The sequence below is a fragment of the Rhamphochromis sp. 'chilingali' genome, assembly GCF_963969265.1.
Source record: "Rhamphochromis sp. 'chilingali' genome assembly, chromosome: 17".
In the NCBI taxonomy this organism is placed as follows: Eukaryota; Metazoa; Chordata; class Actinopteri; order Cichliformes; family Cichlidae; genus Rhamphochromis; species Rhamphochromis sp. 'chilingali'.
In genome coordinates this window covers 28,685,514-28,708,555 of record NC_137944.1, presented here as the reverse complement: position 1 = coordinate 28,708,555, position 23,042 = coordinate 28,685,514, and the positions used below count along the sequence as shown (strand labels likewise).

At 42.7% G+C, this 23,042-nt stretch overlaps 1 protein-coding gene across 1 annotated transcript; it reads right to left on the bottom strand.

Moving 5' to 3' along the window:
* Positions 1-1,252: 1,252 nt before the first annotated feature.
* trhrb (thyrotropin-releasing hormone receptor b) lies at positions 1,253-8,173 on the bottom strand. Its single transcript, XM_080862562.1, has 2 exons — positions 7,112-8,173; positions 1,253-4,538 (listed from the first exon to the last, which is right to left on the bottom strand). Exons 1-2 carry the CDS (start codon positions 7,892-7,894, stop codon positions 4,113-4,115), a joined length of 1,209 nt encoding a protein of 402 aa, XP_080718688.1. The 5' UTR covers positions 7,895-8,173; the 3' UTR covers positions 1,253-4,112.
* Positions 8,174-23,042: the final 14,869 nt, after the last annotated feature.

Here is a 23,042-nt window from a genome sequence, read left to right as displayed (position 1 = left end):
ACAATGAATGAATTCATCTTGCTAACAAAAAATGCTAGCTTTAGCTGTTAACACAGCACTCCAGCTTCTTGTCAAATATGGACAAGAAGAAATAACTTTTGGATCCAAAAACCCAACATAGAGGTGATTAACATGTTACGTTTAAAGCTTTAAAGTGGAAAAAAGTCTAAGGTTGCACTGTTGCTTTATTGAAGTTCATTCATGTGTGCAGGGAGGCAACAGGACATTGTCAGGTAGGAATCTTTTGCTTGCTTTCTACAGGTTTGACTTGGAAGAATACAAGCATGCTGAATGGGCACAAAACTGGAAAGCATGTGGAACGTCTGTGTACCTCTTGTAAGTGGTGTATGTGCAGCTTAGCAGCTTTCACTGAAATGACTGTGATTTTTGGTATCAGTTTTTTCTTAATATATTCATGGGTCACGGTACCACGGGTACACATCTAGCAGATAATAGCACTCATTAAAAGTTGTTTTTTGGGGGCACTTTCTAAATGTAAGCTCAATATTGACCCTAATTTCAGATCATTAGCTGCTACATAAACCACTCTGTTCATTAGCTAGAAATGAGGCTGATGCTATTAGAGACCAAAACAGTAAAATTGTGGGGTGAAAAATAGGAGCTAAATTAGTCTGAAAGGTAAGGGGATTATTTTCTGCTACCTTCACAGTGGACATTTACTAGCTTGCTGGTAACATCTGAATATTTATTAATAATTTACTTTTTTTTTAACAGAATCACTGGACACTGATGTATTTTTTGGTCATTAATGGCCAGTGCCTGTGAAATAAATGTACAAATGCTGATCAGTCACAAAGCAAACAAGCTTACTCAGAGCTAAAGAGAAGTCTTTAACTAAAATTAACCAGTATATGCAATAACCAGTAAAATTTCCAGTAACCAGCTACACTAATGTAGATGTTTGAATTAATTTCTCATAATTTCATTTGAAATTAGAATTTTTTTTGTTCTGCTTTTATAGAATTATCTAAATGTACATTATATATATTATATATTGCTATATATGATACAGAAACATACAACCCATTGTGTGACCCCCCCAAAATTAAATCTTTCTCTGTTCACCTTCTGTTTGGGATTTTCTCAGAAACCTGCAAAGATTTGGGGAAAATAAAGCTAGAATGCCTCTTCGACACATGGAAAATACACTACTTTATTTCCAGAAATAACTTTATTTTGACACAAGGAAATAAAAATTACAAATGAACTATTTCTAGAGAGCCATCAAACATATTCACAGGACCACAATAATTTTAGAAGCAAGATCAAAGCAGCAGCTTCCAAATAGTACATCACAAAGTAATATTAATAAACTTTGAATGTGCAATAGTGAACGCAAGAGTATCATAAAGATATACAAACGAGTTGCCATAAATAACAAGCACTTTAAAAACACATGGGACATAAACACACACAAATGCATTAATCCACTGTAACATGATGCATATGCAGTATTAAAACTATCTTCCACATTCAGCAGTGATGAAATCCACTCTTCCTCTGCTGTGTCTAACCAATTATATTTCCCTGTGTGGCAGACAGTGCTCAGACTGAAAACAGTAGACAGTCACTGATCTGGCAGAAAATGCCACACAACATCAGCACATCTTCAGTATTCATCTTACGTCCATCCAGCAGTGTTCACCGGCTCACTGACCGCTCTCACAACTAGAAGCGGGATGAGCAAAGCGACGGTTTGTTAAATCCACAGTTCACAGGATACATAACACAGAACAAAACACTGAATTCACTTTGCTTCAGCCTCAAATCACCATGCTGCAGCTAAACTATATCACCACATCGTATATGTTACACCAAATCTCTGTGGCACTGTACATATACAGTATCTGACACTGAGGTTTACAACCACCACTGCTGCTGCTCGAAGAAAAATTCAAAGCAGTTTTTAATGCATGGAAAAAGTAAAATAAAATAATCATTTAGGAAAGGACCGTAAGGCATATAAAAAGGGTATGTCAAGAGTGTGTTACATTTTAAGGGAATCTATCTTTGAAGTTTCCATCTCTTCGACAGAACCTCCTGTTTGGCCATAGAAAATGAACATTTCTACATTTTAATTGTGGTGTTCCTCAAGGCTGTATCGTGGGTCCACTTTTATTTTCAGTATATTTATCACCATTATAACTGTCACCAATGTTATGCAGTTATATGTTTGCTGGCTTTTGTAATATCAAATATTCAGCCTGTCGGTGGTTCACAACTTTGTCCCAGGTAAGCTTGACTCACTGATCAAAATACTCTCCATTCGTAGACGTGCTTTGATTTTGCCTGGTTAGTTTTTTAGGCTTGCAGATATACATTATATGAACAAAAGTACTGGACCACTTACACATTACACCTACACCAACAGCTAGGCCATGGAAACCAATCTCATGATCCCATTTATAAACTATGAACCTTGGCACTCAGAAAGCCTGCTCTGTAACTGGTCTGACACTTCACGGCCAGGCTTCTGTGCTTTCTGTTACATATTGACATGCTGCAATGGTGGCACGCTGTAGAACAACCTTATTTCACACGTGTTTGTAAAGGCACACTGCATGGCTAGGAGCTTGATCTCGACACTTGTGGCAATGAGACTGAAAACACCTGAATTCAAAGATCAAGAGGTGTGTACCCCATTTCTTTTGTCCATATAATGTAATTACAATCAGAACTGTAAAGTTACCTGCAATGCTTTCTTTCCCACACCCATCTGAAATCTTGCACAGCAATGCCAGACTACCATCAAAAAGCAAAAATATATCAAAGAACAATAAAAACAGAAAGCAAACACAAATGCTGACCATCAGTAGAATCAAACATGGGGTTTAATTAAAAAAAATCTTAAGACTTTAGAGCGATAGATAAGGTAGCCAAAAAGTTCTTAAAATACGCTCTATAAAAACGTCTCGCCTCTAAGTAAAGTCTTCAGTTAGAACTTATAAACTCTTTATGATGTATGCCTTTTTAGAAACAGGATAACACATAAATGGCATCATGGCACTTTTTGAATTCAAGTTACAAAGTGCTTTTTATAGTTCTGCAGCCCCTGTCTGTCGGTGAATGCTTGTCCTTGGAGAAAATAAAACTCACAGCAAATTCCCTTCCTGCAGAGCACTCACAGCCAAATCTGTCTTGGTTTTACATTGTGCTCAAGGCTGCACACTGTACGTGTCCTTCACAGCAAAAATAGGGCCTATTTTGCCAGTGAAGGTTCATGTGTGACTCACCCTTTAATGGACCACCTGCCTTGAAAACGTCAGGGAGGCAGGCATGCAGTTATTAAAGCTGTATAGGGTGAGGATTTTTGGGGTGTGTTTGCAAGTATGATAATTCACCTTATTTCTGAGAAGAACTCTGAAAGTGTGAGTGAAGCTGATAATAATAACTCATCCTAAATTTTATTTTCAGTAGCACAATGAGTTAAAAAAAAAAAAAAAGTGGGGGGAATCTAATGATAAAGACTAAATTCCACTCGAAGAGTTCTGATCTGCCTTCGGTATTCTTTGGTACAACGTACCGATCGCCGGCTTTGTGGGTGAAAATAAATGCGTCAAGGCCAGTTTATTGACAGCACCTCTTCAAAGGATGTCTGAGCATTCAAGTTCAGTTTATTTCCTCTTGACGTGCCTTGTTGCGTCATTCAGGCTTAAAGATCAGAATTGAGTCGGTGCTAATCGGAGTTATAATGCAACACCGTGTATTTGAAGTGGGAACAGTGTTGTCGTTCGCATTCATGGGTTGTTGGCTCATATACCTGATATTATATGGAAAAGATAAGATAACAGCTGAGTGATGAGAGTGCTTATCTGTCAGCGTTGGTGGCTTTACAATGTCCGGGATCACGCCTCATAAAGAGTGTGTTTGGCTTTGCGCTCCAAAGCCTGCTGTTACGCATCACTGGCTGCAATCTGTGTTTACATCTCTAGCTTCAGCAGCCTCGCTTTGAAAGGTAAGCAAGCACTGAGAAAACAATACTTCCACTTGACAGACTCCATTAAGCAACATTTTCAAAGTCTTTAATTTTCAATTATCCCCCCCCCCAAAAAAAAGAAAAAAAGAAAATCTCTCTGGCCTCAAAGAAAACCTCAATTGTCACTGAAGTTCACCTTTCCATAGACACTGGGGTCTGGGAACATCATTTTCTGATCAGACAGCAGTTCGTCAGTGACAGTGAGCTCCTCCAGCTCGGTCGTGAAGTGATCAGTGCTTTCCACCATTGATGTATCCTTGACAGCGCTGTAGGTGAGGGCCACGCTGTAGGTGGCGGGTTTATCCGAGCCTTTCCTCCCACAGCGGCAGATCTTGCGGAAAGCGGCACGAAACTTCTGAGACATGGCATTGTAGATGACTGGGTTGATGGCGCTGTTGAGGTAGATGCAGATTTTGCAGAAAAGCACGAACCAGCTGTCCAAATAGGCCTTGTCCAGGAAGGAGTTGACCACCACCAGAGTGCGGTACGGCATCCAGAGCAGGGCGAAGAGGATTACCACCACTGCCAGCATCTTGGTCACCTGCAGTGGGAAGGAAGGAGAAATATGAGAACTGCTCCTGCATATGGGGAAGCTGGTTTTATTTATTAATGCAGGCTTGTGACCACACAGTATTTCTTGTGTTTTATGATGGTCAGTGTCCCCTCGACCGAGGGATATGACGGACTACTCATTGGTAACCAACCGGTCTTGCTCGTTGTCTTTAACATCGAGGATGATGTAAAAGGAAAGAAAACTTCTAAGCACTCAAGAACTCCCACTCCAAACTTCTGCTTCAGATAGAAGAGGTTGCGATAATAAATGTAGCTTTGATTTTAATTAAAAATCTTTCCACGAGCCTTTTGGCTGTCACACTCTGGGAGCTACTTTCAGCCTACGCTTTGTTGATTTCAGGCATGAAGCCAGCAGCAGGAGTAGAATATTTCTAGCAGCAGCCTCCTGGTAACATAACCTTCAACCACCACAACACAACATTCATATACACGCACGGTTTAACTACATTTCTAACATGTGCTGAGAAATACTTGTAAGTGAGCAACGCCAAGGGAGCGTCTCCTTTCCTAAATCATCAGTGGACCAGAACTGCATTAGCACAATGATTATGAGTATGACTTGTTCACTGTAATTGTATTATTTTATTTTGCAACAACTAAAATAATATTTAGGCTTTTTTGATCTCAACTCCTCTCCATTCCTTTTTATTGAATAAGCGCCCTCTGCTGCACCTCTGGCTGAACTGTAGTCAGATTCTGTAGAAAGGAATTTGTGGGAAGTGGAATGGCTCCCTTCATGATTTCCAGAAAAGAAAATGAACACAAAATTCCGAAGCAGACTATATATTATTGGCTTTTTCATTTCCCTGCCCCATCATCAAAAACGAGCTAGCCTTTCTCAGCTAGGGCGATGCGATGGAGCATCAGTTTTCATCCGTTATGACACCCAACACAAGAAAAAATGATGATAATCACCCTGTTCATATATAACATGATCTAAAATGCATCACTTTCTAGCTGGCTCTTAGTCCTAAGTCATTCCAGGCTGAAGTTACACAGGTAAACCCTGCCATATGTCAGTCAACAGTATCCTTCAGTTCAGTAGGTTGTCACTTCAATCGCTTGCTTCTAAGTTGACCAATATGACCAGTATTTGTTGCTATTGGCTGTTCCCTCTGTTGTCAATACATTTGCTGATTTTAATTGACTTTGCAGGGTTTCTGGTTGTTGAATCATTGCCAATCTCTTCCTTCGTGGTAACCCCATTACAGACATGTTGTCCAGAATTAGGCTAAAATTGTGTAGACTGACCCCAGCGTTCAATACCTCTTTAATATACACATTATAATAAATATAAAAAACAAGTTTTAAATCACACTGGAATTACAGTATATGAATAACAGCTTCAATATAACAGATTCAGACAACCAACCAGTCCCTTTAGATTGTGGGGTGGAGCTGGCTTATGAAAGCTGGCAGTACAGGATAAGATTTATGTAACAAGCCAAAGGTTCATGTTGTGCATGTGCACTTGGTTCATTTCAGCTCACTGTGGGAGTCTCTACTGCTGTTTTGCTGCCCATTGTTTCATAATTTGTGTGTGTGTGTGTGTGTGTGTGTGTGTGTGTGTGTGTGTGTGTGTGTGTGTGTGTGTGTGTGTGTGTGTGTGTGTGTGTGTGTGTCAGTGAAACTGTCAAACAGGGAGAAGACGAGAGACGACACGGGTGAATTGAAGGTAACATCACTTGGTGAGAACTCAGTGAGTCACTGTAAGTGAAATAAAAGCTTTGTCGCAAGTGTTAATTAGTTTAAATGCTTTCCTCCATTCTTTGTGGATTTTATTTATTCCGTTGTTTTTTTTCTTGTGACTTGTGGAACAAGCACCCACTCTGTGTTCCTAACCTACTGATTTTTAAATGAAGGGCTGGGTTTTCCTCTCACACTTAACACACACTTCTATGAGGTGCTTTTCTATTCTCTCCAGAGCACGTCTGAGTGAGTCTTGCAGCAGCAGAGACAAGAGGCTAAGGTGGGAGGTGTGGTTCAATTTGCATATTCATTTCCTGTGCATACTAAATGATATTGCAGAGGTACTTCTAACACATGGAGGGGCTATCTTTATGGTGTGGAAAACATTCAAAATTTGTAATTGTGATGAGGTCATTGTTTTTATCTTTTGCTATTTTTCATAAGAATGTTAATTTGTTTCATTTCATTTCTTTGCAATCGTAGAATAAGAAGTCCATCTTTGGGTTTTTGATTGCACTCAGAAGAAACCTTCAGTTTTCACATGTTGTAGAGCTTATACCAAATTAACTAACAAAACAATCACTATAATTATACTTATTTTTAATGAAGAAATGTTAAAAACTCCTTTGTATACTGAAAATGACAACTATTTCCACTCCTAATTACTTTAAAATATTCACTTTGTCTTTTAATAACTGGTATTAAAATGTCTGTAGAATGTGACTAGGTTTATTCATTCATTTATATTTGAATAATTTTACGAACCCGTGCAAAAAAATTGCAACATCTCGCTGAATGAGCAGAGTAAAAACATCCTGGTTCTCATCCTCCCCACGCTCACACACCACCCACCTGTCTGCGGGAGGTCGCGGTGGAGCTGGAGTGTCGAGAGTTTTTACAACTGGTGCTCTTGTTGATGGCGTGGTTGTTGTGTCCGTTCTTCTTCTTGTCTTTAGGGTCGGAGGGCAGCGGGTTGAGGAAGAGGATCCTGGCGATGAGGCCGTACAGAACCGCGGAGAGCAGCAGCGGCAGCACGAAAAAGACGCCGAAATCAAAAAAGTAAATGGGTAAATAAAACTTCCTGGCAACTCTGTAGGCGCAGGTGACGATGGTGATGTTTTTGTACACCGTTTCCTGGATGTTTGACAGATAAAACCACATCAAGCAGTAAATGGAAGTGAAAGCCCAGACGAACAAAATGATCTTTTTTGCTCTGGACAGCGTGCACAGAAACTGGGCTTTAATCGGGTGGCAGATGGCGATGTATCTCTCGATAGTGAAAGCTGTTATGGAGCAAGAGGAGGCGTTGATCCCGAGGTACTGAAAGTAGGTGATGCAGAGGCACCCATAGCGGCCAAACACCCAAGATACGAAGATACTTTCCGGAATAGCTGGCAAACCAGCCGTTGTGAGCACCATCAGGTCAGCCACAGCCAAACTCACCAGGTAGCAGTTGGTGGGAGTCCTCATATGTTTAGTAGTGAGCACCACCAGGATCACCATAACATTGCCAACAATTCCTAGAGCACAAATCATGAAGAGCAGACAACTGCTAATCACTTTGTACTGAATGCTGTGGTCCACCCATGTCGGTAAAGTATTGTTCTCCAATGGAGCTGATGTGAAGTTTTCCATCTCGTTTAAAAGGTTCAAATAAATGAGGAATTTGTTTGTTTGTTTGTTTTAAAAAAAGAGGCTTTGCAGTGTTCTCGCGCACCAGCCCGGTTTTACGCGCGATAGAAGTTAGAAGTCCAAAAACTTTACAGGTCTGGAAAGTCAATATGAAACGCACACACACAAAGTAAAGGACAGACGAAAGCTTGCGGTGCACGTTGAAAAACGACGAAGTGACAAAGAGCTGCTCGGACTCTGCTTTAATTCCGTCGCAGTGCTGTGCGTAAAAGGCGACGCGCTACCTTATTCTCGTCGGAACAACTGTGCCTGGCGGACAGATGGAGGTTTGCTTTTTGAGCCTTCCTTTTGGCACGAGCAGTCATACGCATGCGAGGGGATTAGCCCATGATTACATTTTCCAAACCAGACCTCCCCCATCAACAAAACCAGCTGGCCAAGCGGCAAAATGTTAGAATGTTTTCCTGTTTATCTGATATTTGATTATTACCACTGCATGAATCAGTGTTAGTGCTGCCGCTCATAATGATGAATAAAACATTTACAAATTTGTCACAGTTCGTTGATTTGCTGTCTTGCGCAACAGCCTGTCACTTAAACTTTATGAACGGCGCTCTTTTTTCTTTTCTTTTTCTTTTTCTTTTTTTTTTTACGAGAGCGCTAATCAGCATGTACACTCTTCCAGGTGAACATGAAGGCGGAGGTTGGAAAAGTGCATGCTGTTTTGAAGTATGGCCGAACATATTCAGAAAACATTTCCTGTGATGCATGTGCAAAAAGAAGGCGTCAATATGAACAAATTTTTGAGCCTCAATCCTCGATTTCTTTATTACTTAAAGACTGCTGTATACCAAATGCTCTAAAATCACTCATAGAAATGAGCTCAGGGATTACTGAAAATGAGTCCTGCGTTTGAGTCCCCATGAAAGCCACTTTAACGTCCATCTAAAAATGTTTTGGTTTGACTACAAATCACTGGTCAGCTCTATTTTTATCTTGTCTTTTAATTAATTTTAATCCTTAAAAAAAACTTCAGTTGTTTTATCAGCAATATCACAGCTGCAGCCTGAAAACACTGTGCGTGAAGTCTTTGTGATATATAAATATGGGTGTGACCAGGTGTACAGCTACTGAAAAATAAATGTCAAGTCAGCTGAGAAGAAAAATATATAAATTATATTGTTTTGTTGTCTGTTTAAAATGGACATATGTTTGTGCAGTGGTCAGCACAGTTGTCCTGGTATTGAATCCCTGGGCCTCTCCATGTGAAGTTTGCATATTCTCCCTGTTTGAGCATGGGTTCTCTTAGGGATCTCTTCCTCCCTCAGTCCAAAGGCATCCATGCTGGGTTAATTGGTGACTCTAAATCGGCTGTAGGCGTGAATGGTTTTCTGTCTCTCAGCCCTACAACAGATTGGTGACCTGTTCAGGGTGTAGCTTGCTTTTCGTCCTATCGGATAGGCTCCAGAGGAGCTCTGAAGTGAAGTAGTTGAAGATGAATGGATGGATCAATGAATGAATTTTAATGGAAAGATTTAAGAGATTAAAGATTTAAGAGACGGACACTTCTGTTAAAGTACACCCTGCTTTTTTTGTACCCTTCTGCAGACATGTTTCTTTTAACCTCCCCCACACACACTGGTGCTCCGCCAGGGATCCAGTGGATTTTGCTCTGGGAGGGTCACACTACAACTTTTATTTTCCCCTTTTTATTTTCATTCGACAGCCTCTTTGCTTTGGATTATCCTACTCTGTGTCTTCTGCATGTATTCCAGCATGAATACATCACTTTACCGTTCCTACCTCTGTGCTTTATTGTAGCTTCAGTGCAGCTCAAACCTTTTGCTATCAGATTCACAAAGGTTTAATTCGTTTAATTAAACCTTTAATTTTCTCATTCAGAAAAAATTCTTGTGAAGCTTCACTCCTTCTGCGCTTGTTCTTTCTCAGATATAGTCCTTGCTGTCTTATTCTTATGAATGCTTTCCACCATATAGCTCTCCCTCTTGAGCTGATTGTACGTCAGATGACTTATGAACTGTGCTGTATTATAGAAACGTTCATGGATCTCGTAGGCAATTCAAGTTGATCACTCTTGTCTGATTTTCTTTATTTTAGTCATATTTTACAGTCTAATATGCATCAAATGTTTCTGGTTCTGCTTGCACTCAGTGACAAATCTTGTATTTTTTGTCACTGTTATTTTAAAACTACAAACCCAATTAAAGAGGAGCTCAATCTTCCCTGCACTCATCTTTATAATTCTAGTTGCTTTTGAAGAAGCCTTTTAATGGTAATTTAGAGTCAGTGCTTGAAATCCATGCATATATATACTCCATCCTATAAAGATAGATAATCAGCTTGTGTCCAAATACTTTTTGCTACTATACCAAAAGCTACGTCTAGTTATTCTAAAACATATATATCTTTCTGCATATTCCCACAGTGGATTAAACATCTGCTACTGAAATCTGAGCCCATACATCATAGTTTAAGAGTTTAATACTAATATTTTTGGTCAATGAACGTATCATGTAGTGCAGTGATTTATCAGCACCACGTTCCACCCTGCAGATTTAATCAGCTCACTTCGTGCTGATGCGGTAAATTTCATTATAGAAAATGATTACAGTTGGAAGAAGATGTGAAAAGCACAAAAAGACAGATCAGCAGTGACCTGTATTAACTGCCATGCTGTCCAACAATCTGTGGCTGCCTGTTCTCAGCACAATACTGTGGAGGTGGCAAACTCTCCTCCACACCAACTGTGCATATTCTCCAGGAACTGAGCGGAAAATGGTGACGATCACGCCAACACTCACACTTTTCACACGATTGTGCTTCGAGGCCTGAAGCTGCCAGCCGTCCATCCCGAGCAACAGGTGGAAATTACATAATGATGACGCCCCCTTTTCTCCCATGATTCCCGTCATCTTTAGCTCAGCTTTTTTTCATCCTTCTCCTTCTTGGTTTTGGATGATATTAGTAGAAACTAACCTGCTGTCAGTGACTCAGTTTCCAAGACTGTAAATTAGTTTCTTTATCTTTTTTCCTAAATTAAGAGTTAACTGTCTTTACTTTAGAGTGGAAGCTATAAGTCTACGTTGAAAGGATATTAAAATAGATTTAAAATGATTTATCTGCTAATTAATAAATACTAAAATGAGAATTTTTGAGCCTTTAATCAGTTACAAGAAAAACCTCCGCCTTATCATTGCAGCAACCTCTCCTGTCTCCAAATTACTTTATATATTCAGACATAAATTAACTTGATTGTCTGAGAGATATCATTGCTTTGTATTCAGTTCCTGTTTAAACATCTTCACTTGATTACATTATTCAAATCACAGGAGCTCGTGCCACAGAGAAAAGTAATATGTAGAAATGAAAGGAAAGAGTTTTACTGCCCCCTAAAGGACATAGCTGGGCAGTACCAAATGTGTGACAAGAGCAAACAGTTCATCACAACTGACACAAGATCATTCCTTCCGTTTGTACATTTAAAGTTGCACCATTTATTTTAGCTGTAGTACTGAATTTAGCTCAAGGAGCATATAGATCCCTACACAATTATCAAGGGATGTTATATTGTGACACAAAGACCAAACAATAGTAGAGAAAGAACCCATGTGCACACACACAGGAAGACTTTCTAATGAAGAGAGACTTCCAGGAGAATCAGGCTCAGGGTGGGGCAGCTGCTCGGTTTGGGGTGTGAGAGGAAAGAGAAGAGAAAAACACAAAAGCACAAACAAACAGGACAAAACATAAACTACAAACCTGCAATACTGGCATACAAGCACATTGGTATTACAAAGAGGCAGCCTGAATCTGAAGCAGCCCACCTTACTTTCAAATTAATGCACAGATTAGCATCTTCTTACTGCTCTGAACTTGAACTTACTCCCACTAGAAGTTTGCTTAACAGATGCTTCGGTTTAAAACACAGAGGAGATCTCGCAGTAGGAGTGGCTACTGTAAATGATCTGAAAACCCATTTTCAGACTCAATTCTAATGGCTTTTTTCTTGTTACTGTTTAATTGTTTTTTCCCATTTATTTTATGATTTATTTCATGTTTTCAAAAGTTTTATTTTATTATTTTAGTTGTATAGTACTTTGTTCCACACCTCACGTGTTTAAATGTCCTTGTAAATAAATTTGTTTGACTAACTTAAGGATAGTTCACTCAGATTATCATAAGTCTAAAAGCTGAGAAGGTTTCTGTCTCCTGAATCCATTGACAGTGGAGGAGAGGGTCCTGACAGCCTCTGCCTCTCATTCTACTTTTGGAAGCTCTGCTGGAATCATATGATGAGGTCTTTAAGGTCTGTCTATTCAGAGAAGCCTGAATTTTTAGCGAACTATAGGCCTATTTCCAAGCTGCCTTTAGTCTCCAAGGTTTTAGAGAAAATTGTTTTTAGTCAACTGAAAGATTTTCTAGATGAAAATGGAATCTTTGAGGTTTTTCAGTCAGGTTTTAAAACCCTTCACAGCACAGAATCTGCATTACTAAGGGTTTTTAATGACATCCTTCTGGCATGTGATTCTGGTAACCATGTTGTTCTTGTCTTGCTTGACCTAACTGCTGCCTTTGACACAGTAGACCACAATATTTTAATTTCTCGATTACATGATGTAGTGGGTATTGGTGGCACTGCACTCAATTGGTTTAGGTCTTATTTGTCAGATAGAACTTTCTCTGTCAGCCTTCTCGGTTACGAATCGTCTTCTGCTCCTCTGTCATGTGGTGTCCCACAGGGCTCAATTTTAGGGCCACTGCTCTTTTCTCTGTATCTACTGCCTCTGGGTTCTATCCTTAGAAGGCATGGGATCTCATTTCACTGTTATGCCGATGACTGCCAAATTTATTTGACACTAAAACGCAAGGATGCCATCTCCATAAAACCTCTCTTGACATGTCTAGATGACATTAAAGCTTGGTTGGCTCGAAACTTTTTAAATTTTAATAAAAAGAAAACAGAAGTGTTGGTGTTTGGACCCAGTGGTCCCTGTGAGTCCTCCTCTGTTGTTTTAGGATCCCTGGAAGTCTATTTTAAATCTGTTGTTACTGACCTTGGTTTTAAGTTGGACAGTGATTTTAAATTGGACAACCAAATCAGAGCAGTGGTGAAGTCCAGTTTTTATCATTTAAGGCGACTGGCAAGACTAAAATCTTTTCTTTCGAGGCAGCACCTTGAAACAGTGATCCATGCTTTTATTTCTTCCCGCCTGGACTACTGTAACTCACTTTATGTGTGGGTCAGTCAGTCATTGCTCTCACGTCTGCAGCTGGTTCAAAATGCGGCTGCACGACTCCTAACAGGAACTCGAAAAAGAGAGCATATAACCCCCGTGCTGGCCTCTCTGCACTGGCTGCCTGTGTCTTTTAGAGTTAATTTTAAAATTCTTATGTTTGTTTTTAAATGTCTACACAGTCTTGCCCCGCCTTACCTCTCTGAGCTTCTTCATCCCCACATACCCTGTCGGTCTCTCAGGTCAGCTGACCAGCTGCTCCTGGAGGTACCGAGATCCAGGAGGAAGCTCAGAGGGGACAGGGCCTTCTCTATTGTGGCTCCAAAATTATGGAATAATTTGCCCATGCATGTTAGAGAGGCCCCTTCACTGTCCACTTTTAAATCACGTCTTAAAACCCACTTTTATTCCTTGGCTTTTAACCTCAGTGAGACTTAGTTTCTTTTTTAATGCAGTAGTTATTTAATTAATGATTTCACTCTTCTTTTATTTGTTTTTTATTTATATCTCATGTAATTTTATTTTACAGTTCCAATGTACAGCACTTTGTGTCAGCTGTGGTTGTTTTAAAGTGCTTTATAAATAAAGTTGATGATGATGATGATGATGATGATGATGAATTACAGCCTCAAAGTAACAAAAGCTTTGTCATACGTTATTCTGAATTTGTCGTGCTCAAGTTAATCTTCATGTCTCACTGTTATTTGTCTCTTGGCCTGTTTTGTTTTGATGGTTGTGTCCTGTTGCAGTTTTACTTCCTTTTCTCCTTCAGTGTGATTATCTGCTTTGCGTTTATTAGTCTCACTTGTGTTTGATTGCATTCACACGTATCTTTTTCCTGGCTATTTCTCCTCTGCATACATGTAGTCTTTCCCCTTCTTATGATCTCTGTTTGTCTCTGATCTCCTGGAATTTGTACTTGCTTTGGACTTTTGAATTGTTCTAATCAAAGATTCATTTTTTGTTACTTTGTTTGCACAACTTGCATTTCAGTGCTCTCTGCAGTCCACTCCCAACAGAATTAACGCCATTAACAATGTTTCTTTACAGATATTTTGAGAACTTCTGATGCAAAATCCAGTGAATCCAGTGACTCTGTAATTAAGTAGAAAATTCTAGAATGAATAATCAGATATTTCTCTTTAGTTAATGTATTTATGAGCTTTACTCTTTCACTACCATTTTAATAGTCATTGCTCACCCTCTTTGCTTTGTGGTTACTTGTTCTCGGTGCAGTGCTGTTTTGCTCATGACTTTTTCACAACTTCTGTATTCTTATCCAACCATTAGGTCAACTCTGTGGAGCACTTTGGTCAGTTTTTATTGTATAATGTGCTTTGCAGATAAAAGTTCTGCTGCTCCCTGCTGTCTACTGCTGCAAAGCTATTAAACAATGATTTTAAAAACATTCCAATAAGTTATTGTACTGCTGAGGGAAGCGCAGGTCACTGCTTATAAAAGACCGGCCACAACTGATACAGCAGAGATCAATCACAGCATTCCCAACCGTTTTCCTAACTGCTTGTCCAGGTGGGATTACTCTATTCCTGCTGTCATGGGGAGAGATTTCAGGTGCACCCTGGACTGGTTGACATATTTACATCTATGTCACTTGTGAATCACCAGTTAATCACCTAACATGCATGTCTTTGGACTGTGGGAGAAAGGGAGAGGAGGCGGAGAATACCCAAACTGGCAAAGAGAGAACATGAAAACTCTACACAGAAAGGCCCCAGCCGGAGAGGAGGCTTAAACCAGGAGCATTTTTGTGAGATAAAAATGTCAAATTCCAGATTTTCAGTGTTAAATTTGACGATGATTTGATGATGACACAACAGCGCTTCCCACGTTTACAGGAAGAGACGCATAACACCAGAGGCAGCGTAAGATCCAATCTCTAAATCTTCAAATCTTCAAAGCCAGAATTAAATATATGAAGGTAGACAATGAAGTGACCAACGAGTACACTAGAAAACAAAAACGAAGAAAAAGAATAAGATCAAAGAGGTTAAACAGGAATTAGTGGGAAACATGAGAAAACTTCCAAAAGTTCAAATACTGTCTGGAAGTACAGACGATTTGATCAAGAGCTAGGCCACTCCTGAAAAACCTCCTCTCTCTGGCATACATCTGTAAATGCCTGCTTACGCCACACACCCATTTGGTTTCATTTCTGGTTGTCAGCCTCTCTCAAAGTTATCAGGAGGATCTGTGAAGCCCGGAGCTGCCAGCGATCCTCTGATGCCTTCCTCAAAATTGCAGCCTGTGGCTTAGCGTTTTGCTTCATTATCAATAAATGTTTTTCATTCATTGCTAGTGAAATATATGTTATAATATAACATACATGACTGTAAGCTTGATATGTGTTAAAAGATGGATGGATACTTCCAGGCTGGAAGTAAAGCTGAAGGATGAAACAGTGTGTGTCATGGTCCTGGGCCGTGTTGGCCCAGTATTCTTAGTTCTCTTGTATTTTTGTATTCAGTTCCCTGTTTAGGTTCTGTTTCCTGAGTTGCCCTGTTATGTGGTTCCCTGTGTGCTTTCCCTTTGTGACTCTCACCCCCTGTGTGCCCCTCTATGTATTCATGAGCCCTTGTCCCCTTTCGTGTTTTATTCCATGTTTTCCCCAGCCTGTTATGTCTGTGTTCTCCCCGTGCTCTCTCCTCCTGTCTGAACCTCTGTACTTCCTGTTTTACTTTGACAGTCTCTCGTCAGTATGCGTCATGTTGTGTTCACTCCTGCCCTGTCTCGTTATGATTATCTGTGTCAGCTGTGTTCCCCGTGTGCTCCCACTTCCCTCGTTAACCCTCTGTGTATTTATGTCTGCGTCTCCCTCAGTTCTGTGTCGTAGTCTCCCTCATGCTGCGTGGATTTCCCTGTGTCTCTCTCCAAGTATTAGTTTATTGTGCCCAGTTTAAGTTTTGTATTTTCCTGTCAGCAATAAAGCTGCCTTTTGAGTTCATCCCTTGAGTCCGTGAGTTTTGCGATTGGGTCCTCATCCTGCCTGCCACACAGCCGACCATGACAGAAGACTACGACCAGTAATGGACCCAGCAAACTCCGTTCGGAACCGGCAGCGTGCAAACTCCGCCTTCCCTAACGAGAGGAGAAGGCAGGAGGCTCGGCACGCCCGGGAGCACGAGTCTGCCTTTCATGGGACTCTATGGGCGCTAGGTGGGCCGCGCAGCGTCCAAATGGCAAAGGCTGCTGCTTTTTCCCCACACCGGCCCACGGTAAGAAGAGTTGGAGGAGTCAGCCTATCGCCTGCCACAACTCCTCCGGCATTTTCGACTTCTGGTTCGCCTCTCCGGTCGCCGCCCACGTCCCGCGCAAAGAAGAGGGTTACTCGGCGGTCGGGGAGTGGTTTCGAGCCGACGACAAACGGCCTTACCCCGCTGCAGGCTTTTGCGCTCTACCTGGGACTTCCGCGCTCAGAGCTGCACAAGCTCCCTGTCTCTCCGGCGCAGCCTGGTTCGTCATCGGCTCAGCCAGCCGACATCACCGAAGTGCCTGCGCCCACTGCCTCGGGAACTCACGGCACAGTTCCCGGGAAAACACGACGCTCACGCCGTCGCCACGCTAAAGCTACTGAGCAAGCTCCGGTGGTGAGTGAATCTGACTGCTTTTTCCATGCGAGTTCCAAGCCCGACCGTCTCGGACAGTATTCGTTTTCTGAGTCCGCTGTTTTTCACGTCCGTAACTCACCAGAGAAGAACAAAAAGGTTGAATATGACTGTGTTTCTAGGCCTCATACTGTTTCTACGTTCGCCTCCGCTTCTATTACGCACGAGACTGACTTCATCACCACTCTAGAGACTGCTGTTCATGCTAAATTAAAGAATCCTGGCACTATAAGCCCCGTGCGCGTCATCCCTGAGGCCATTAACTCTGGGTCTGTTAATTCTGGTCCTGCAGTGCCTACCCTCACGCCCGTGTTTGAGAGCGACTATGTTTCCTGTGCTCCTCCCAGGTCGGCAGCAATTAACTCACAGACAGATTATTTCACCGTAGAGAAGCAAAAGACCGTTTTTGAGCCGCATACTTGTGAACAGCACTGTGAAGTTAACAGTTCTGCGGTCTCTGTACCTGCTGAGTGTGAGACTGTGAGTGGTGTGTCTCCACTCCTGGACTATGCTGCTCCCCAACCTGTATATTTAGAAACGGTCTGTGTGAATGCTCCTGTGTCCATAACGGATCCCTTTGTGCCCGGTATTACAGACTCTGACTCTGCTAAACCTGGATCTTCCTGTGCAATGACTGTTTTAGAGACTGCTACTCCTAAGATGGACAGCTTAAGGCCTACAGAGTCGCTAGGAGTGGCCCGCCATGAATCTCTGTTCGCTAACACTGTTTCTAGCTCCACTAACTCTGTTTTCCCTGTGTCTGTTTCTGCTCCTGAGCTCAGCTCTCCCGCTTCAGTTTCTGTAACCAAGGCAGCGTGGGCCCAGCCTTCCCTAGCTCCCGTATCAGTTCTTCGGGAGAGGGTAGCTGAGGTCCAGCTGGTCCCTGCTTCTGTTCTCAGACTGGCAGAGGCTCCTATCATCCCGGCACCTGTACCTGCTCCTCGGGTGGGGTTGATGGACACCCAGACTTTGCCTGCTCCTGTTCCGGTTCCCGGGTGAGGTCAGCCGTGACCCTGCCGACTCCTGCACCCGTCTCAGTTCCTCGGGTGGGAGCGACAGAGGTCCAGCTAGCTCCTGCACCTACACCAGCCCCCAGGGTAGAGGCAGCCAGAGCCCAGCTCGTCCCTGCACCCGTATCTGTTCCTCGGGTGGGGATGGCTGGTGTTCGGCCAGGCCCAGCACCCATTCCTGTTCCCCGGAGGAGAGCAGCCCAGAGCCAGACACCTAATCTACCACAAGCGCAACTCCCACTACAACTGGCATTGCTGTCCATAACTCAGTCAGTGGCTCAGTTATTAGCACAGTTTCCTGTTTTGTCACCAGTTCAGTCTTTAGCACAGTTAACGGCTCCATTACCCACTCAGTCATCCGCTCTGTTACCACCTCAGTGTCTTACTCCATTGCCTGTTCAGTTAACGGCTCAGTCATTGTTAGCTCTGTCATTACCTCTGTCACCAGCTCAGTTCATAGCACAGCAACCCGCTCAGACACTGCCAACCTCAGCTGGAAGCCTTTGTGAGCTTTCTCCGCCAGCTGAGGACTGCGTGGTGCTGACAAACTTTGGACAGACTGTTTGCCCTGCACAGCCCCAGCCGTTGCATCCTAAGCAGACTGCGTGCCCTGTGCAGCTACAGTTAGCGTCCGTTCAGCCACCTGTCTCCGCTGGAGGGTCCGAGGGGCCCGTCCAGCCTCACGCCTCGTCAGCTGGAGGGTCCGAGGGGCCCGTTCAGCCTCCTGTCTCCGCTGGAGGGTCCGAGGGGCCCGTTCAGCCTCACGCCGCATCAGCTGGAGGGCCCGAGGAGCCTGTCCAGCCGCCACCTGCGACCGCCTCGTCGTCGCCTGGTCCGGCTGCATCCGCCTGTGCTTCTGCTACGCCTGGGCCAGCCTGTGCCTCTGCTTCAGCGTCGCCTGGTCCTGCCTCGCCTGGTCCTGCCTCGCCTGGTCCTGCCTCGCCTGGTCCTGCCTCGCCTGGTCCTGCCTCGCCTGGTCCTGCCTCGCCTGGTCCTGCCTCGCCTGGTCCTGTGCCCACCAGGCCATGGCCAGCATGCCTAACACTGGAGAGCCGCCGCTGCCTTCCGCGCGGCCGGCCTCCTGAACTGCTCCGTCGTCTCCTTCGCCGCTGCCTTCCGCGCGGCCGGCCTCCTGAACTGCTCCGTCGTCTCCTTCGCCGCTGCCTTCCGCGCGGCCGGCCTCCTGGACTGCTCCGTCGTCTCCTTCGCCGCTGCCTTCCGCGCGGCCGGCCTCCTGGACTGCTCCGTCGTCTCCTTCGCCGTCGCCGTTGCCTTCCGCACGGCCGGCCCCCTGAACTGTTTCCACGTCTCCACCGTTCCCGTCCGCATGGTCGGCCCCCTGAACTGCACTGTGTTTTGGGTTGTTTTTCTTGGGCTCCGGTGTTTGCTGTGCTCCTTTGTTTTCTGTTCCGTGCCCTCCGTCCTGGGCCCCCGCCGCCCGCCCTGGGTCGTTTTCTGTTTGGTTTTTTGTTTTCCTGTGTTTGGGCTGTCTGGAGCCAGCCCTTAAGGGGGGGGTGATGTCATGGTCCTGGGCCGTGTTGGCCCAGTATTCTTAGTTCTCTTGTATTTTTGTATTCAGTTCCCTGTTTAGGTTCTGTTTCCTGAGTTGCCCTGTTATGTGGTTCCCTGTGTGCTTTCCCTTTGTGACTCTCACCCCCTGTGTGCCCCTCTATGTATTCATGAGCCCTTGTCCCCTTTCGTGTTTTATTCCATGTTTTCCCCAGCCTGTTATGTCTGTGTTCTCCCCGTGCTCTCTCCTCCTGTCTGAACCTCTGTACTTCCTGTTTTACTTTGACAGTCTCTCGTCAGTATGCGTCATGTTGTGTTCACTCCTGCCCTGTCTCGTTATGATTATCTGTGTCAGCTGTGTTCCCCGTGTGCTCCCACTTCCCTCGTTAACCCTCTGTGTATTTATGTCTGCGTCTCCCTCAGTTCTGTGTCGTAGTCTCCCTCATGCTGCGTGGATTTCCCTGTGTCTCTCTCCAAGTATTAGTTTATTGTGCCCAGTTTAAGTTTTGTATTTTCCTGTCATCCTGTCAGCAATAAAGCTGCCTTTTGAGTTCATCCCTTGAGTCCGTGAGTTTTGCGATTGGGTCCTCATCCTGCCTGCCACACAGCCGACCATGACAGTGTGAACAATTTAAAGATTAAACAGAAGTAGAAACTCGTGTCAAAACAAAAAATCCCAATGTGGTTAATTTCTCTCGCTTCACAAAGCTCCTAAAAACCCTCAGAGGACGTAAAACTGTTTTCATGGGCCAGCCGCAGCCTCCAAGATGAGACAGCGAGATCTCCTGTGTGAAACCACTGAAGTGTTCCTTGAAAGAAAAAGCATAGAGTAAAACCTGCTGAACTTCTGTACGTCACCCAGGAAGTAACAGGAGCCGCAAAATGTTATTTTTGTCCCATTTATATTTAGAAAGGTGTATAGAAAGGAAAAAGAAGCAAAGGAGACAAATCTGCAGAAATTCAACAGATTAAGCTGAGCAGGAGGGCTTGATGGTGTCTGAGCTCGAAAACATTTAGCTACCGTATTTCCCACAGTAAGTGGATCACTAACTACAAACAAGTGTTGCTCAGGTTTGACAAAATGCTATAAAAGATGCCAGCGAGAGAAAGATTGGATGCTCTGCAGGTGTCTGATGAATATGGATGTATTGTAAGCCTGTAACATATGTATTTATCAGTGCGTCCGTGTCTCTTCTCAAAGCGCTATAAACATAAAAGTGGCCGTTCTGTTTGAGTTATATTACAGCTTCACAATGTGCGCAGCAATCCAACACAGGCCCACTCATATAGTGCACAGTAAATAAAAAAAAAAATAAAAAAAAAATGCATTTGTCAGCTGTGTGTGTGTGTTTGGGGGCGGGGCTGGTGGGGTGTCAGGCTTGCTTTTGTATTTCATCACACATACACTGTATATGCCATAAATCCCTCAGTGCATAAGAGCATTTTAAAATGTAAAATGACCTTTGACCACTCTGATTTACCGAGACGCTGGCAGGTCATTTTAAAGGAACTTAGTCCAAGCCAGCCGAGACCCATATGGCTGTCAGCTTTGCACGCGCACACACACACTAAAGAGTCATGACTCACGTCTAGTCATAAACAAGCTACCCGCCGCTCTGACCCTGACCTCCTTCAATTAATGGTAAGTACACTGTGGGGTCCAGTATATAACATCCACTGACAGAAAGCTTCACTCCTACTCATAAGGCAGCTCTCTTGTTTTCTTCACCGCCCTGGTAGTCACTTCCTCAGTACGACACACACACACACACAGCTGCACGATAAATGCAGAGGGAGCCTGATTGTGTTCATCACAACAGCAGAATGCTGCATTTGTTCTGGGCAGCATTCAGGTGTGACAGTGTGGAGGTATGTGGGTGTGAAAAAAATCACATTCATAATTCATTAAGTTATGAATGTGCTCATTGCGATGTAACCCAAGGTCTCCAAACACAGCGTTAAACTGTAAATTCTTTTTTCCCATCACACTCTCAGAGCACTGTTACAGAACAGAAATCAAGCTCACGATCACGTCTTAATGGTGCTTTTCAGAAAGATTAAACATTTTATTTGCTAGATATAGTAATATGTAGTATAGTAATAAAGACACTTAAAATACAGATTTTTTATGTTTATGTTTTATAGCTCAAGATATTACATAAGTAAAAATAATGAGCTTCATGGACGTTTCGAGAGTGGCTCCACCACCAAAGCCAGGGCTGTGTTTCACGGCTCTATATTAAAGACACGTTGTATTCACACAAGTTTTTTTCTTTGCCTACTTTCCATAAACTTTCATGAAATTAATTTTTGTAGTTTTTGTGTAATTTTGCTGACAAAAAAGTCAAATGAGCAGCTTTCATCGCATACCTCAAGCGTCAAATTAGCCAGCTAATTCCCAACGATACTCCTGGGTTTTTGTACACGTGTTTGTCGGCACAGGGATAGAACTGAGAGAAAATGATATGCCTAAGGACGTGGGAGGCTTGATTTAAACATCTTTAATTTGGAATTAAAAATGAAAGAAGAAACACTTGAACAGCATGTGGTGTCATGATCCCAGGGCTTCCTGGCATTTCTTGTTTAACATTACTAGCAAAAACCAGGCCCTGCTGTGCTTGTTCAGTTCACTCATATTTATTGTTCTTCTTCTTTTCAGGTTACATATTCACAGTACAGACCAAATAATTAAGTGCATACACTATTAGCATCACTAATATAGATATGCATGACACCCAGTGACCTCACAGTGCCACTGCACTAAAAATTGTTTTGCAGCGCATACATAATGTCAACAATGCACACGCTTGTAGTGCAGCTCTAATGTTGCCGTTTGCTTCAAGATCAGCTACTGTACATGATATATATAAACTGTGAGGATATGAGTGTTGTAAAAGTAGTTCCCAAAAGCTATATAGATATAGTCCCAATAGCCTAAGTACTTGTAGTGTAACAGTTAATTGATTAATGCGTAGGAGGAGTTAGGCAGCAGACATATATGCCTATATTATGAGCATTATAGTAAGATTGAGTGTTTGTTTTATTCCTGACTGTGTGACTTGCTTAATTTAACCTGTGTTTCAGTTTCTAATCAGCAGTTAGTCCTCAGTGTATACACAGTCCTGTTTTCTTCATCCTTTTGCTGTTTATTTGAGCTTTGGCTATCAGCTGGATCCATTAAGTCATTCCTTGTTTTTTATCTGGAGTTTAGCTTTCTGTTTCGACTTTTCCTATTTTTCCCAGTAATAATAGTTCAGATCTTTGTGTTTTGTGTTTTTATTCACTTTGTTTTCTTATTTTTTGGCCTCCCTGGTGTTTCTTTTTGTGTCTTGTTCAGAGTGAATTTGTGCTTAGTTATCTTTTTGTGTTACTTTGTCAGTAACTCTTATCTTGTCTTTAGTTCGACTTGTTGATCAGCTTGATCCTGAGCACCTGTTTCTTGTTCTTTTCTGTTTCCTTCTTCCATAATCACCATTTGTCTATAACTAGTCCTTTCTTCCCATCACTCTCTGTCATGATGTCTCTTTGTCTTTCCCTCCATGTACTCCTGTGAATCTTTAGATTTGCACTTTTGGACTACTGCATTAGTCTAATAACTGGCTTGCCTTTTGTTAACATCGGTATGCTTCTTGGATCCTGCACTCCACAAATAATGAAACAGCTTTTAAATAAAGCTGACCTTTTGATTTGAGTGTATAGGTCTGCATTTGGGTGAACAGGTCTGATATTTGAGTATATTCTATTGCCAGGTACA

Coding starts and splice junctions, on each gene's coding strand:
- trhrb (XM_080862562.1), bottom strand. CDS start 7,894: ATGGAAAACTTCACATCAGCTCCATTGGAGAACAATACTTTACCGACA. Junction 4,539..7,111: donor CCGCGACCTCCCGCAGACAG/GTGGGTGGTGTG, acceptor TTCCCACTGCAG/GTGACCAAGATGCTGGCAGT.